General features: G+C 46.2%; 1 protein-coding gene across 3 annotated transcripts in view; it reads right to left on the reverse strand.

Moving 5' to 3' along the window:
- Positions 1-679: 679 nt before the first annotated feature.
- brd3b (bromodomain containing 3b) overlaps positions 680-14,145 on the reverse strand; it is a 48,883-nt gene continuing 35,417 nt past the window's right edge. Inside the window, exons 9-12 of one of the 3 annotated variants that reach the window (XM_083645093.1) lie at positions 9,565-9,747; positions 8,987-9,219; positions 6,583-6,884; positions 680-5,229 (exon numbers count right to left, since the gene is read on the reverse strand). In XM_083645093.1, coding sequence (XP_083501219.1) covers positions 5,111-5,229; positions 6,583-6,884; positions 8,987-9,219; positions 9,565-9,747 — 837 coding nt within the window. In that variant the 3' untranslated portion in view covers positions 680-5,110. Of the gene's footprint in view, positions 5,230-6,582; positions 6,885-8,986; positions 9,220-9,540; positions 9,748-14,145 lie in introns of all 3 variants that reach the window. The other 2 variants (XM_083645092.1, XM_083645091.1) reach the window with 2 other exon arrangements.

A 14,145-nucleotide genomic window follows, 5' to 3' on the forward strand; every position in this document is an offset into this window, starting at 1 on the left:
AGACTGAACAGATGGGATGGGCCAGGCTCAGACAGAACATGCACAGGCTCGGATCGGGTCCTAAATAACGCAAAGAGGTAAACTGTAAATAAGTCAATAAGGTAATAAAATAGAATAAATAAAAAAAACAGCACTTCTCAGTGGAAGTGTCAAATGAAACAGATTTCTGAATCTGAGGATGGGGATCATTACAATGTGATCGTTCCAATGCTACTGTGCTGCTTTCATAGTGCGGTGTGCAAAACAGAAAATCTAAATTCACTCATTTACTCAGTGTACACTTAAAAAAAATACTCAAGTAGAATATATATTATTAAAATTACTCGAGAGTAAAAGTATAGCATTATAAAAAATACTTAAAAAGTACAAATCCCCCCCCAAAAAAACTACAAGTACGTGTACTGAGTACTTTGCACCTCTGTTGGTCGCCTCCCTAGGGAGGTGTTCCAGGCATGTCGGCGCAGCGACTCGGTCAGTCAGAGGTTCATATTTGGGCTTTCTTATCATTTGACACGTAATGAACCAAAATAAAAGTACTTCACATGAGGAACACAAACATGTGACATCACATGACATCAGAATAAAACACCAGGAAAAAGTGTTCACATGTGAAAAGCAATGTGTCCAGAAAGCATGTTGGAGAGAGTGAGAGGCGAGGCGGCCGGGCGGCTGGTAGGTTTATGTGTTTATTTATGAAAACAAAGGAACTCAGAAAATAAGGATCCCATATCAGTAATTACATCAAATAATTCACTTCTTGGTTTTTCGTCTGTTTGTCCTGCGTTCTCTCTCTCTCTACTCTAGCGAGCGGAGGCTGGCTAAACCTTACAGCTACTATACAGCTACTATACAGTGCTCAAAACATACGGAAGAAAGAACGTACGGCCGGAGTGCATGCAAATACATAAAATCATTTTTTTCCTCTTTCTTATTAAAATACAAAAATTAACTATTATCATCATCATCATCATCGCTCGACCATCAAACTAAAAACAAAAGGAGGTGAGTAAGGTGGGAAACGTCTCGTCTGTCAGCCACACTGGGAGGTGTGTGTGGTGACGACAGCCCATAATAATGTTCCTCAGCTCTCTACAGGTCAGCAGCTTCTCCATCCTGAGCTGGGACGGTCCCACAGCAGAACAACCTGGAAGCTAAACTCAGCCGTAAACCAGCTGCAGTGATTGTATCGACGTGAATAGAACCGATCATTTTGATTTGATCATCTCAGATGCAGAGCGGCAGGCAGGTTCGCTGCAGTTTGCCGCATTTAATGTCGACGTACTTCCGGAATTCGTGATTCGATAAAATCCTCCCTACCCACCCCCGTCCTGCCTGTGATCTCCAGTAGGGGGCGAGCCAAGCCGCGTTTTGTATTTACGGGACATCCGATGCCGAAGCTAGAAAGATATCTTTGTTTTCGTTTGTTTTTAATTGGAAACCAAGAACGATGAGGGACGCTTGACCTCCAGACAGACAGACAGGTTAGCCATTTGAGGGCAGAAGAAGTCATGATTGGATTTGATTGGCTAGCACTGCATAGCGAGGCAGATACAGACGGCAACGAAACCAGTTCAACACAGAAAACACCAGAGAGGAACAGACGAAGGGGGGAAAAAACAGACGACCTTCGTCTCGGACCGGGACGCGCGCTGCTGTCCTGCTTCCTGCTGGGGAAAATGCGACATAGGAAGAAGTAGGAAAGCCGGCCGAGTCCGGATGTCTGAACCGGCCGGTTGCTGACGTCTGGCCGACAGAAACACATTTAAAATCGTCAAAATACACTCCCAACTCCATGTCAGCATCACATGACCAGAAACCAAACCCCCACGTGGTAAAACGGCTACAAAAAGTTGCAACCACGTCGCTGACGAAACATCGGCGGACGCCGGGCCGGATTCCCAGCCTACCCACCAGCTATCCCACACTTCTGCTCCTCTATGCTAGCATAGTAACGCTGGTCATATCGCAGCTAAAACAAACCTCCTAAACTAACATTCTTTTTTGCATATTTTATTCCAATTTATGTGGATAGTTAATTGCATTATGCCATGAGCTCAAAACATCTTAAAGTTTCATTTTGAGATCTTCATTGACGTTAGATTGACGATCTTTAAGATGTCTTCAGTTCATGCATATTGTAATTAACCCTCGAGTCGACGCAAATTGGGATAAAATAGACAAAAAAGTAATGTAGTTTAGGCCGTTTTTTTTTAGCTACGTTATGTCCAGCGTTACTATAGGACCGGAAATGGGGAGGCGGCCTACTGTCAAACATGGAAGTTTTGTGTACATAGAGCCTATCCCTGACTTTGAATGGAACGCAGTGCTTAATGGGGCAGCACGCAGGGGCTCGTGGGTAATGTAGGCCTTCAACACGCACCTCTCACCTCAAATAACCACAGGGCTCAACGGGATAAGGCTTCGTCTACACGCTAACAACATGGACCAGAGCTCCACGGTCCAGCTCCGCCGCTGTGGTCCTACAGTATGAGTGGTTTTGGCGAGGGGAGTTGTGTGTGTGTGGGGGGGGAGCAGAACAGCGGTACAAAGATAGTTTATATAGAGAACCTCATAAGACACAAACAATTTCAGCACACAACCTGTAAAATAAAATAAAAAACAGGAATATAAAGGAAACGTAGTGTTGAAAAAGCAAGTTCCTCTGCTCTGCTCTCAGACGGAGCCGCGGGGCGGGCGGGCGGGCCCGGTGACCCCCTGACCCCGGGACACACACTGGGCGGTGGTTTGGTCTCAGAGGGTTTCAGGCAGTTTGGACACAACAGATGAGGGTCTTTTTTTCCTGACTGAAAAATGTCACAATATACAATAACGTTGAATATCAGCCCGAGCCTGACCAGTCGGCCGAATATCGTTTTATTTCCCGGCGCTATGTGACATCGGCCCGTATGGCAGACTTTTTAAAGTATAGTAGAGAAGTGAAGTCGGTGAGAAAGAGACAGACTGGATCTGTTTTCTCATGATAAACATGATTTACTTATACAGTCAAAAGTATGGATGTAATATTTGTATTGATTTTTTTTTTTTACATGTTTTGCTATGTGGTTTTTATGCTTGCTGCAGGACAAATCACCCTCTTGGGACAAATAATAAACTTGAACTTCTGAGAAGAACAGAAGAAGAAGCTCTACCGTCATGGCCTGCATACCCAGAATGCCTTGCGGTCCAACGAAGCCCGAGCGCCCATCGGGATGACGAGCGAACAGAGAAACTCCACGAAACTCTTCAAACAGATTTCGTCGCATTTTGTTTGAAGGATGTTGCTTGTTGTGGTTCGGCAGGGTTAGACCACGGTTCAATAAGAAAGATGTTTGTTAAAATTGTGGTCGGGGCTTGTGGCAGATGGGTTAGGTGTTCACCTTCGTGGCCGAGGCCCGGGGATTGATTCCCAGATAAGCTACATTTAAAAAAAATTACAAAAGTTTTTCTTATTTCATTTCATAATGACGTAACCCTAACCAAGTTGTTTTAGTTTGCGGAACCATAACCGTAACAACCGACCTTTGGGGGCGTAATTCAACGTTTTCAACTTCGGACCGCAAGGGATTCTGGGTATTCAGGCCATGAGGGTGCATCTAGTCTCTCCAGCGGTGTTAAGGTCAGATCAGAACACTGCTTTCAGAGGAGAGTTTTCCTGTCTCGTGATGTCTCAGAAACTCCCATGATGCTCTGCGGCGGGGCGCTGCTGGAATGTTGCCTGGGGGTGGGAGGTCAGAGGCCAGGGGCAAAAAGAGGATTAAAAGCGAGAGGTGAAGCGCTGGTGCTTTTTTTGACAACAGTGCCACTGCCATTTTGGACTGAAAACGCCTCTTTGCGCCAATGGGACAACAGCACAGAACTATGACGGCCAATCAGAGGCAGAGTAGGGCAAGTGTTGTCAAGAAATGCCGTGCTCCCCATGTGGCAACGGAACAACCTGTTAGTCTTAGGTTCTTATCGATGTAAGTTCTTTGTCGGGGGGGGGGGGGGGGGTCACGTCTGGCCCAGAATAAGAATAAGAAAGCCTTGGCTTCCACGGCGACAAGGCTCAAGTGTTCTGAGAAGGTTCATTGCAGCGACTCCTGTCAGACAGACAGGCAGTCAGAGAGACAGGCAGGCAGGCAGGCAGACAGACTGTCTTGTCTGTCTGATGTCCACTCTTCTTCTTCACTGACTGTGAAGTCGCTGGTTTCTTCTTCTCTCCTCTCGGTCTGCAGTCCTCCAGAAAACGACACTAGAGCTAAAAAAACAGGTCAGCCTATTTACATACAGTCTCCGAGTCTGGGCGTGGCTGTGTGTGTGTGTGTGTGTGTGCGCCTGTAAGAAGTTCAGAGTGTGTTCCTCTGTCTTTTCTATGGGAATTTGAGTGTGAGAATGTGTGTTCAGGATGTAATTTGACATGAATGTGTGTCAGTGTGTGTGTGTGTGTTAGTATGTATTTGAATGAGTTAAAGGATAGGTTCACCCAAAAATGAAAATGTAGGCAATTTATCTACTCACCCCCCGTGCTGATGGAAGGACGGGTGGCGTTTTTTTAGTCCACAAAACATTCCTGGAGCACCAACTTTTCACACACACAAAAAAGGCATCCATGCTGCTCACCTGGTGTAATCCAAGTCTCCAGAAGCCCTGAGATGCCAAGTTGACTTGAAAAGACATCATTTACACCGTTTTTAGCTTAAATCTGTGCTGGAGCTGTGAGTTTTAAGTGAAAACGTGACTTTCAACTCACGGCTACAGTACAAGATTTCAGCTAAAAACAGGGTGCAAAGGACACCTTTTTCAAGTCAACTTGGCATCGTAGGGCTTCTGGAGACTTGGATTATGCCAGATGAGCAGTACGGAGGCTTTTTGTTGTTGTTCACCTGTCCTTCCATCAGCATGGGGGTGAACCGAGCAGATGACGACTGCATTTCCATTTTTGAGTGAACCTATCCTTTAATGGTATAGATTGAGTTCCACATGTATGTGCCTGTCTTTAGGTTTGTGTGTGTGTGTATAGTGTATAAAACTCTGTGTGTGTATTTCAGTAACATGTATCCGTATGCGTGTGTGTGAGTGTGTGTTCAGTGTCTATTCAATGTGTGTATGTTCAGTGTGTGTGTGCGTGTGTTCAGTCTGTGTCAGAGGAAGAGGAGGTTCCTGTTGAGGAGCTGTCATCGGAGGAGGAAGAGGAGCTGCCACTCAAACGACTAGCCCCGCCCCCCGAGGCCCCGCCTCCCGCTGCTTTCTCTGCAGAGAGACAGACAGAAAGAGAGACAGAGTTAAGAAGAGACAGAAGCTCACTAACTGTGGATATGGGGCATGTTGCTGCTAACGCTACAGACAACAGCAATACTGCAGATGACAGCAGTCAGCAGTTCACATGTGAAAACCAACACGTGTCCAGAAAGCGCGTGTGAGCGAGACGTGAGGCGTCCGCAGTCAGTTTGTAACATTCAAATTAAACCCCTACATGGAACTTTTAAACTGGTTGTGAAATACTGGTGCCTCTATAAGAACTACATGAGCAAATGAGGGGAGAAGAGAGGCCAGCTGCCCGGCCAGTGGTCAGGAAGACCTGTGGCTCCGGTCTAGCTGAGCAAAACAAAAAGCGATAAATATCTGCTTCTCCTGTCCGATAACGGATAATAATTTCACATTTTTGTATAAAAAAAATAAGTTATTAACCTGTAGTTTATGCACACCTGAGTCTAAATTACTATGGCTTTTGTCGTGTTTTATCTGCAGACTAAGCGGCCATAGGCTTTCGGTTGTATCAAAGCCTTTATTTTTTGTATTGAGTAATACACTTTCCTAAAACACTCATATCAGAAGTGTTCTTTGTTTTGTGTTCACAATAGTGGTGTCAGTTAGATTTGGTTAGGTCAGAGCTATGGAATATTAAATCATCCATCTTTGCTCACTGCATCTGCCTTTCTTATCCTTTGTTCACACCAGGCGCTTAACATAAGCAGAGCTGAACCTGAGTCACACCAGAAGCCCTCTCTTTTGCTCAGCGCCTCGCTTGGAGCTGCTCCACCGGCCCCCCCCCCCCCCCCCCCCTCACAAATATGACTGCTGAGAAAAAGCAAACTTCATGGGCCAGGGGAGCTACTGACCCCCAGTAATAGTAGTAATAGTAATAGAGAGGCAAAGTGGAACGTCACTTCCTGCTTCAGCTCTGTACCAGAGATTTTCATCCGCCATTTATTTTCCCATAGACATTTCATAAAATGCTTATAAAATAGTTGTACACTATACAGGACAGGCTATATGTAGCCTGTCCTATGGTCTCTAAAAATAGACCATAGAACATTTCACTCGGACCAAAAAAAACAAAAAAACATAGAAAAATATTATATTATATATATATTATGATATTTTTTTACGTTTTGGTCCCAGTGATATGTTATGCGATCTCTCCTGTTTCTAAATATAGCTGAACCGTTTGGTTTGAACCGGTAAAACAATTTTTATACGCATTTTACGAAATGTGTATGGGAAAATAAATGGCGGATGAAAACCTCTGGTACAGTGCTGAAGCAGGAAGTAGGCGGTCACTTTGCCTCTCTATAGCAGTATCAGCGGTAGTTTGGTACTCACGCAGTAGCTTCCTCTGCTTCCTCTGCAGGCAGGACTTGACGTAGCGCTCCAGCTCGCGCAGCGTGGAGGGTTTGAGCGTTTCGAAGTCGATCTCGATCTCGTCGGGGTTGGAGTCGCGGAGCGAGGGCTCTCTGCTCTGGATGATGTGCACCACGCGGCCCAGCTTCTCCCCGGGCAGACGGTTGATGTCCAGGCTCAACTGCCGCTTCTCGTCGTACGACATGGGCAGAGACGCCTCCTCGCCCTCCTCACCGTTTGCCGCGCCGCTGCCGCCCGACGTCTTGCCGCCCTTCTTAGGTTGCCTGGAAACACAAGTCAGACACAGTCTCTCTAGTCTCTCTAGTCTCTCTAGTCTCTCAGTACCGTCTGGTGCACAAGGCCATGGTGTGACGTGGGCTGAATACAAGACAAACAAGGTTTTGAACATGTCAAATCTGACCAAACATCTCCAAACAAGGACAGACAGCCATGTGTGTGTGTTTGTCCGTTTGTTGGATAATGTTTGATTGGTGTGCCATGCATGAGCTTAAGACTAAAACAAAATGCGTGACAGACATGAACTGACCAACCACGGACCTCCTTGTTTGCAAGACGTAACTCATGGGTGGTATCATGGATGGTACATTTTGAACAATGCACCGATGCACGCAGAGAGCCGGCCTTCCGCCATGATACTATTGGAGGCAGGGGATTTCCTCCGACAAAACCCGGAAATGCTGACTTGTGATTCAGATCCTAGTACGTTGCTGACGTACGAATCAAACATTCTCAATCTCCAACCAACACGGACTAACGCAGATGTTCGTTTGGTGTGCCATAGCAGTGTGTTCTTGTCGGTCCTTGTTCGGGGATGTTTGGTCAGATTTGACACGTTCAATCTTTGTTTGTCCGTGTTTGACGAAGCTGTTCAGTTCGCCACGTTTTCAGACGTGTATCCAGTAGCAGCGGGAGCTCGCGCATGCCCAGTACAGTAGCAGTAAACTCACTGGACATTTCCGGGCTGGGTGCTGCTGGGTGTGTTTTTTGCCAATCTGAAACACAATATTCCAAGGTGTGTCTAAATGACCCAAGATGTCCTCTTCAGCTTGTCTTGTCAGCAGTGTCGAAGTCAACTGTCAAACTGAAGTTGTTTGGTCGTCGTCGTCGTCTTCTGCGTTTTATGGCATCCTTATTGTTGCATTAGCACCACCTACTGGCTGAGGTTTGGACAACTGTTTTGCTGAATTTGTTTGATCGGTGTGCCATGCCATCAAACATTCTCCAACAACTGCCGACATCCTGACAACCGCCTGTTGGTGTTTGTTCATGTCCGTGGCTTGGGCTTAAGATCACGTGAGACTAGAGTCTCTCGAGCCTCATTTACACGTGAAAGACAGAGCGCTGACAAGTCTTTGCTGTTCACATAAAACTGTCTTTGTGCTGCATTCACTTTACAGCAATACTCCACATAGTTTAACATGGAGGTTCTCTGGCTCTGACCGCCATGCACAGCAGAAAATAACTGACTCAGATCAGATGCTGCTGGCCGAGTTTGTGGCGCTTGGATTTTTACTTCCAAATCACTTCAATGAGCCACGAAAACAGACTGAAAACAGATTGGAGATCAGATCCTGCTGCTAACTGCCTGTTGGTCATGTGTTTTAAAACAGACTGAAAACAGATTGGAGATCAGATCCTGCTGCTAACTGCCTGTTGGTCATGTGTTTTAAAACAGACTGAAAACAGATTGGAGATCAGATCCTGCTGCTAACCGCCTGTTGGTCATGTGTTTTAAAACAGACTGAAAACAGATTGGAGATCAGATCCTGCTGCTAACTGCCTGTTGGTCATGTGTGTTTTTATCATATCACCGAGTAGAATTTTTACTGATAGAAGACAACATGGCAGAGGCATTTATCTCTGTTCACAAATGTGTTAAATGTCAGTTTTCAGTCTCTTTTCATCAGGCGGTCCCAGTGAAAGGCAGCATACGATGATTGGTCGGGGTCAGACGTCTCCCAGGCCCACCAAGACACAGCGAGAAGTTCTGGCACTATGAGGCCCTAATCTGACATGGAGACCATGGAGAGAGACTCAAGTCTAGGGCAGTGGTACGCAACCTTGCCCTACTAAAAAAAAATCATTGCAAGAGCCACAATCCACGAAACATTTAAAAAAATAAGTTTCTATTTATTTATTTTAAGTAGGACTTAAAAGAGCCACAACTACACAAGCCTCGGGTTGAGTATCACTGGTTAGTGTGATCCCATCATGAGAAGACGAGACCATGTTGTCATGACAGTGAAGGTAGACGGAATAGAAAACAGAGACTGGGAGTTCAAACTAAGGGCGTCCTGACCATCCTGCTCTCAGCCAATAGGATGCCAGCGTTGCGTCCTCAGCTGGTGTTCTGATTGGTCCCTACCTGGTGGCGGTCACCGTGCTGTTGGCTTTCCTGGCAGGTGCTTTCTTCTGATTGGCTGGTTTGGCCGGCTGGGCGGCAGCCTTGGGCTTCTTCTCCTCCTCCGTCTTGACCTTTGACCCTTTCTCCTTCTCTTTCTCCTTCTTCTTCTCCTTGTCTTTCTTCTCCTTCTTCTTCTTTGGTTTGCTGACCGGCGCCTGGGACAGGACAGCCAGCTGCTCATGGACCGCCTTCAACTGGAGGAAATATATTGATTATCAATATCTAATACCCATATCAACATGTAGAACCGCCTTGAACTGAAAAGGAAATGTAAAATCTATTGTAATGAACAAAAAATCCATCTATTATAAACATCAATGTATACATCATTACCATCTACTTTGATACACAAAAAAATGAATGTAACATCTATCACAAATATGTACATCAATAATCAAATCAATAGATTATCAGTAATATGGTATTTAATAACAATAAAATCAATAGAATATCTATCATAAACATCTACTATAATAATTTTGATCAGGGGAGGAGGAAACGAAGATGTTCTTGACCTGTGATTGGTCGGCGGCACCAACCTGCTCCTGAAGCTCAGCCAATCGCGTGGCTCGCTCCTCCTCGGAGTCAGAGGATTCATCAGAGGAGGAGTTGTTGCTGCTGTCGGAGGAGGCGGTGCTTTTACTGACCAATGGGGTCGTAGATGGGACTGACGCCTCCGAGCCTTCATCTGGCATCTTGGCAAAACGCATCTCAAACACATCCTAGAGAGACAGAGACAGAGACAGAGACAGAGAGACAGAGACAGACAGGCAGATTAGAAGATGTCCTCCAGTGTAAAGTTTGTTTGCTTCTTGTGAAACAGCGACTCATTTGTTTTCGGGACTACTTGCTTTCACAGAGTCAACTGAGATCTGTCTGAGACAACTCCTTCAGCCAATCAGCATCGCCAAATCCAGTCCTCCAGCCAATCAGCATCGCCAAATCCAGTCCTCCAGGTAATCAGCGTGGGGTCCAGTAAGAAGAACGGCGAAAATGTCTTTCCCGCCCAGAAACCCGGCTGCTACATACTATTGTTCTTGTTTAATTGTTGTTATTGGGTCTATTTCTGCAATAACTGCACTTACAGCAAACGTTAAGATTACCGCTCGTTGCTTCGGGAGCCACAATTACGGTTTGTTTTGCCAGCGGCCTCCCTGCTTGGCCAGTTACATTGTCAACTGCGAGGCAGGTCCCTGATTTGCCAGTTATGTTGTCAACTACAAGTCTGTGATTTGTGAAAATCGCTGTGGGCGGAAGCCAGACTGACCTAAAGAACTAAACACAATGTGAGGTCATGTGATCAGCATGGTTTAGCAGGCTGGATTTCAGCAGAAGAGCAAAGTAACAGCTAGGCGGACTTGAACCTGTAACCCTCACAGCAAAGTAACAGCAGTCCAGCTAGGCGGACTTGAACCTGTAACCCTCACAGCAAAGTAACAGCAGTCCAGCCAGGCAGACTTGAACCTGTAACTCTCACAGCAAAGTAACAGCAGTCCAGCTAGGCGGACTTGAACCTGTAACCCTCACAGCAAAGTAACAGCAGTCCAGCTAGGCGGACTTGAACCTGTAACTCCCACAGCAAAGTAACAGCAGTCCAGCCAGGCAGACTTGAACCTGTAACTCTCACAGCAAAGTAACAGCAGTCCAGCTAGGCGGACTTGAACCTGGAACCCTCACAGCAAAGTAACAGCAGTCCAGCTAGGCGGACTTGAACCTGGAACCCTCACAGCAAAGTAACAGCAGTCCAGCTAGGCGGACTTGAACCTGTAACCCTCACAGCAAAGTAACAGCAGTCCAGCCAGGCAGACTTGAACCTGTAACTCTCACAGCAAAGTAACAGCAGTCCAGCCAGGCAGACTTGAACCTGTAACTCTCACAGCAAAGTAACAGCAGTCCAGCTAGGCGGACTTGAACCTGTAACCCTCACAGCAAAGTAACAGCAGTCCAGCTAGGCGGACTTGAACCTGTAACCCTCACAGCAAAGTAACAGCAGTCCAGCTAGGCGGACTTGAACCTGTAACCCTCACAGCAAAGTAACAGCAGTCCAGCCAGGCAGACTTGAACCTGTAACTCTCACAGCAAAGTAACAGCAGTCCAGCCAGGCAGACTTGAACCTGTAACTCTCACAGCAAAGTAACAGCAGTCCAGCTAGGCGGACTTGAACCTGTAACCCTCACAGCAAAGTAACAGCAGTCCAGCTAGGCGGACTTGAACCTGTAACCCTCACAGCAAAGTAACAGCAGTCCAGCCAGGCAGACTTGAACCTGTAACTCTCACAGCAAAGTAACAGCAGTCCAGCTAGGCGGACTTGAACCTGTAACCCTCACAGCAAAGTAACAGCAGTCCAGCCAGGCAGACTTGAACCTGTAACCCTCACAGCAAAGTAACAGCAGTCCAGCCAGGCAGACTTGAACCTGTAACCCTCACAGCAAAGTAACAGCAGTCCAGCTAGGCGGACTTGAACCTGTAACCCTCACAGCAAAGTAACAGCAGTCCAGCTAGGCGGACTTGAACCTGTAACCCTCACAGCAAAGTAACAGCAGTCCAGCCAGGCAGACTTGAACCTGTAACCCTCACAGCAAAGTAACAGCAGTCCAGCTAGGCGGACTTGAACCTGTAACCCTCACAGCAAAGTAACAGCAGTCCAGCCAGGCAGACTTGAACCTGTAACCCTCACAGCAAAGTAACAGCAGTCCAGCTAGGCGGACTTGAACCTGTAACCCTCACAGCAAAGTAACAGCAGTCCAGCTAGGCGGACTTGAACCTGTAACTCTCACAGCAAAGTAACAGCAGTCCAGCTAGGCGGACTTGAACCTGTAACCCTCACAGCAAAGTAACAGCAGTCCAGCTAGGCGGACTTGAACCTGTAACCCTCACAGCAAAGTAACAGCAGTCCAGCCAGGCAGACTTGAACCTGTAACCCTCACAGCAAAGTAACAGCAGTCCAGCCAGGCAGACTTGAACCTGTAACCCTCACAGCAAAGTAACAGCAGTCCAGCTAGGCAGACTTGAACCTGTAACTCTCACAGCAAAGTAACAGCAGTCCAGCTAGGCAGACTTGAACCTGTAACCCTCACAGCAAAGTAACAGCAGTCCAGCTAGGCGGACTTGAACCTATAACTCTCACAGCACTGACCACACAAGCTTGACCATCGCTCGTATCTTTCTGACGCTGCTCAATACAAGGAAAACGTGCTGTTTGTGGTCATGATGTCAACGTTTTCTAAAAGCTCAGTTCGACCGATCCACACAAACACACGACTACAACTTGGATAAATCTCCACCCTGGAAGGTGTTCCTAAAAGCAAATTTTCTGTTAACTAAAACGATGTTTTGGTGTCCCACCCCGCCAAAAAACGTATCTGTATAGAGACACTGCATGAAATAGGCCACGGCCATCACGGGGGAAAGCGCTCCGTTCACTCCCACACACCAGCGTCACTTTCCTTGTATTAAAGTCGAACTGAACCTGTTCGTCACGTGCATAATGAGTCCGTTTCAGACTGAAAACATAGTTTGTCTAAGATGACAGGTTGAGAGGCGGGTCATAGTATCATGTCGATGATTTTATTTGACAATTCTGGGGACAGGATTGGGCTTTGGCCAATCCTGGCGTGTTCCGCCTCCAAATCGAGTGGGATTCAGTATGTTGTGGCGCTCCCCTCGGGAAGAGCCTTTTGACGGGAGGAGTGGAGCTCAGCGACCCGCAGGCAGCCAGCTGCCTTCGTGTTGCCGAGCGGAGAGTGCAGCATGTCGATACTATATCCCTGGAATGCGCATTTTAACGAGCCAGTTACATTTCTTTGCATTCTTAGAGATTATAGTTTTTGTTTTTATCCATGTTTCTAACAATTGGCCAAGTTAGTAGTTAGTTTATGGGATATGAATTCTGCCAGATGACAGGCACTAGGCGCCATTTTCTACTTCATTTGGAAGAGAAAATTATCCAGAAATGAAGATTTGATTGACAGCTGCATGTCGTGATATGATTGGTTGAAATGGGGTAGAAATTTAATAGTACAAGGTGACGTCAGCAAACTGTAAATTACTGTTATCAATGAGATCTTGAAAAACGAACTTTTGATGTGAAAAAGTGTGAAAAACTAAAGAAATTAGATTGTTGTGATTTGTTTTGCATACATTATTAAATAGGTGCACTGCATACCCAGGTATTTGAACTAAAAGAAAAGAAAAGTCATTCTTGGGTTCAGCTCGACTTTAAACATAGCTAAAAGCTGTTGTGTGGTGGGCTGCGCAGACAACAAACGCAAAAAATCGGCAATTAAAGTTTTTTTGTACTCCTGAGCAAAACAAGGAAGCCATTGAGAATTGGCAAGAAGAAAAATGTGGATCTAGCTGTCAGTGTAGTAAGTTGGAGTGTTCAACGTCCGTATATACGATGTTTGTGTGCGACACGCGACCATGCACGCCAGGATTGGAAGGGGGTTTCTGTTTTCCCCCCGTTTTGGGCGTGGTTTCTGAATGATGACGCGCTCCGCAGTGTCTCTATCCACCAGTTTCATGGTGAGACAGTGGGTGCTTCCATGACACCCTCCCTCCCTGTTTCCAGCTGCCGGTTGCCTGTTTCCGCCCAGGACCGTTCATAGCGAAAGAGACTGAAAATAATCATAATAATTGTTGTGACTTTGTACCTACCTATGTCTTGTAATGGAGCCCCCAGCACAATAATTTCACACGTGCATAATTGTACAACAGACTGACAATATCTTGAATCTTGAAAGAGAGAGACCGCTAAAGCTCCGTTCAATGACCAAATAATAAGAGTTCCGGTTTGGACGATTAGCCTTCAAAATTTTAGCCATTTCGGCTAAAATAAGCCCGTACAGTACGAGTGAATTGACATTCACCTCGTTTTTGTAAAATATCGCCGCTATGCAACCACACAACGTTACTATTTTTAGCCATTTCGGATAAAATAAGCCAAACGTTCCCACTCTTTGACAGCGGCGCGCACCTCCTTGCTAGTGAAAAAAATGTAAACAGGAAGTCGACAACCGGCAACCGCTGAGAATCATGGGAAACGTAGGTCCAGGAATAATGTGAATACAGGTGGAGAGGACGTAAGATTTGTAAACATTAAATAAGCACGATCAAGTTGC

This window comes from Poromitra crassiceps (genome assembly GCF_964638095.1).
Source record: "Poromitra crassiceps genome assembly, chromosome: 10".
Taxonomy (NCBI): domain Eukaryota; kingdom Metazoa; phylum Chordata; class Actinopteri; order Beryciformes; family Melamphaidae; genus Poromitra; species Poromitra crassiceps.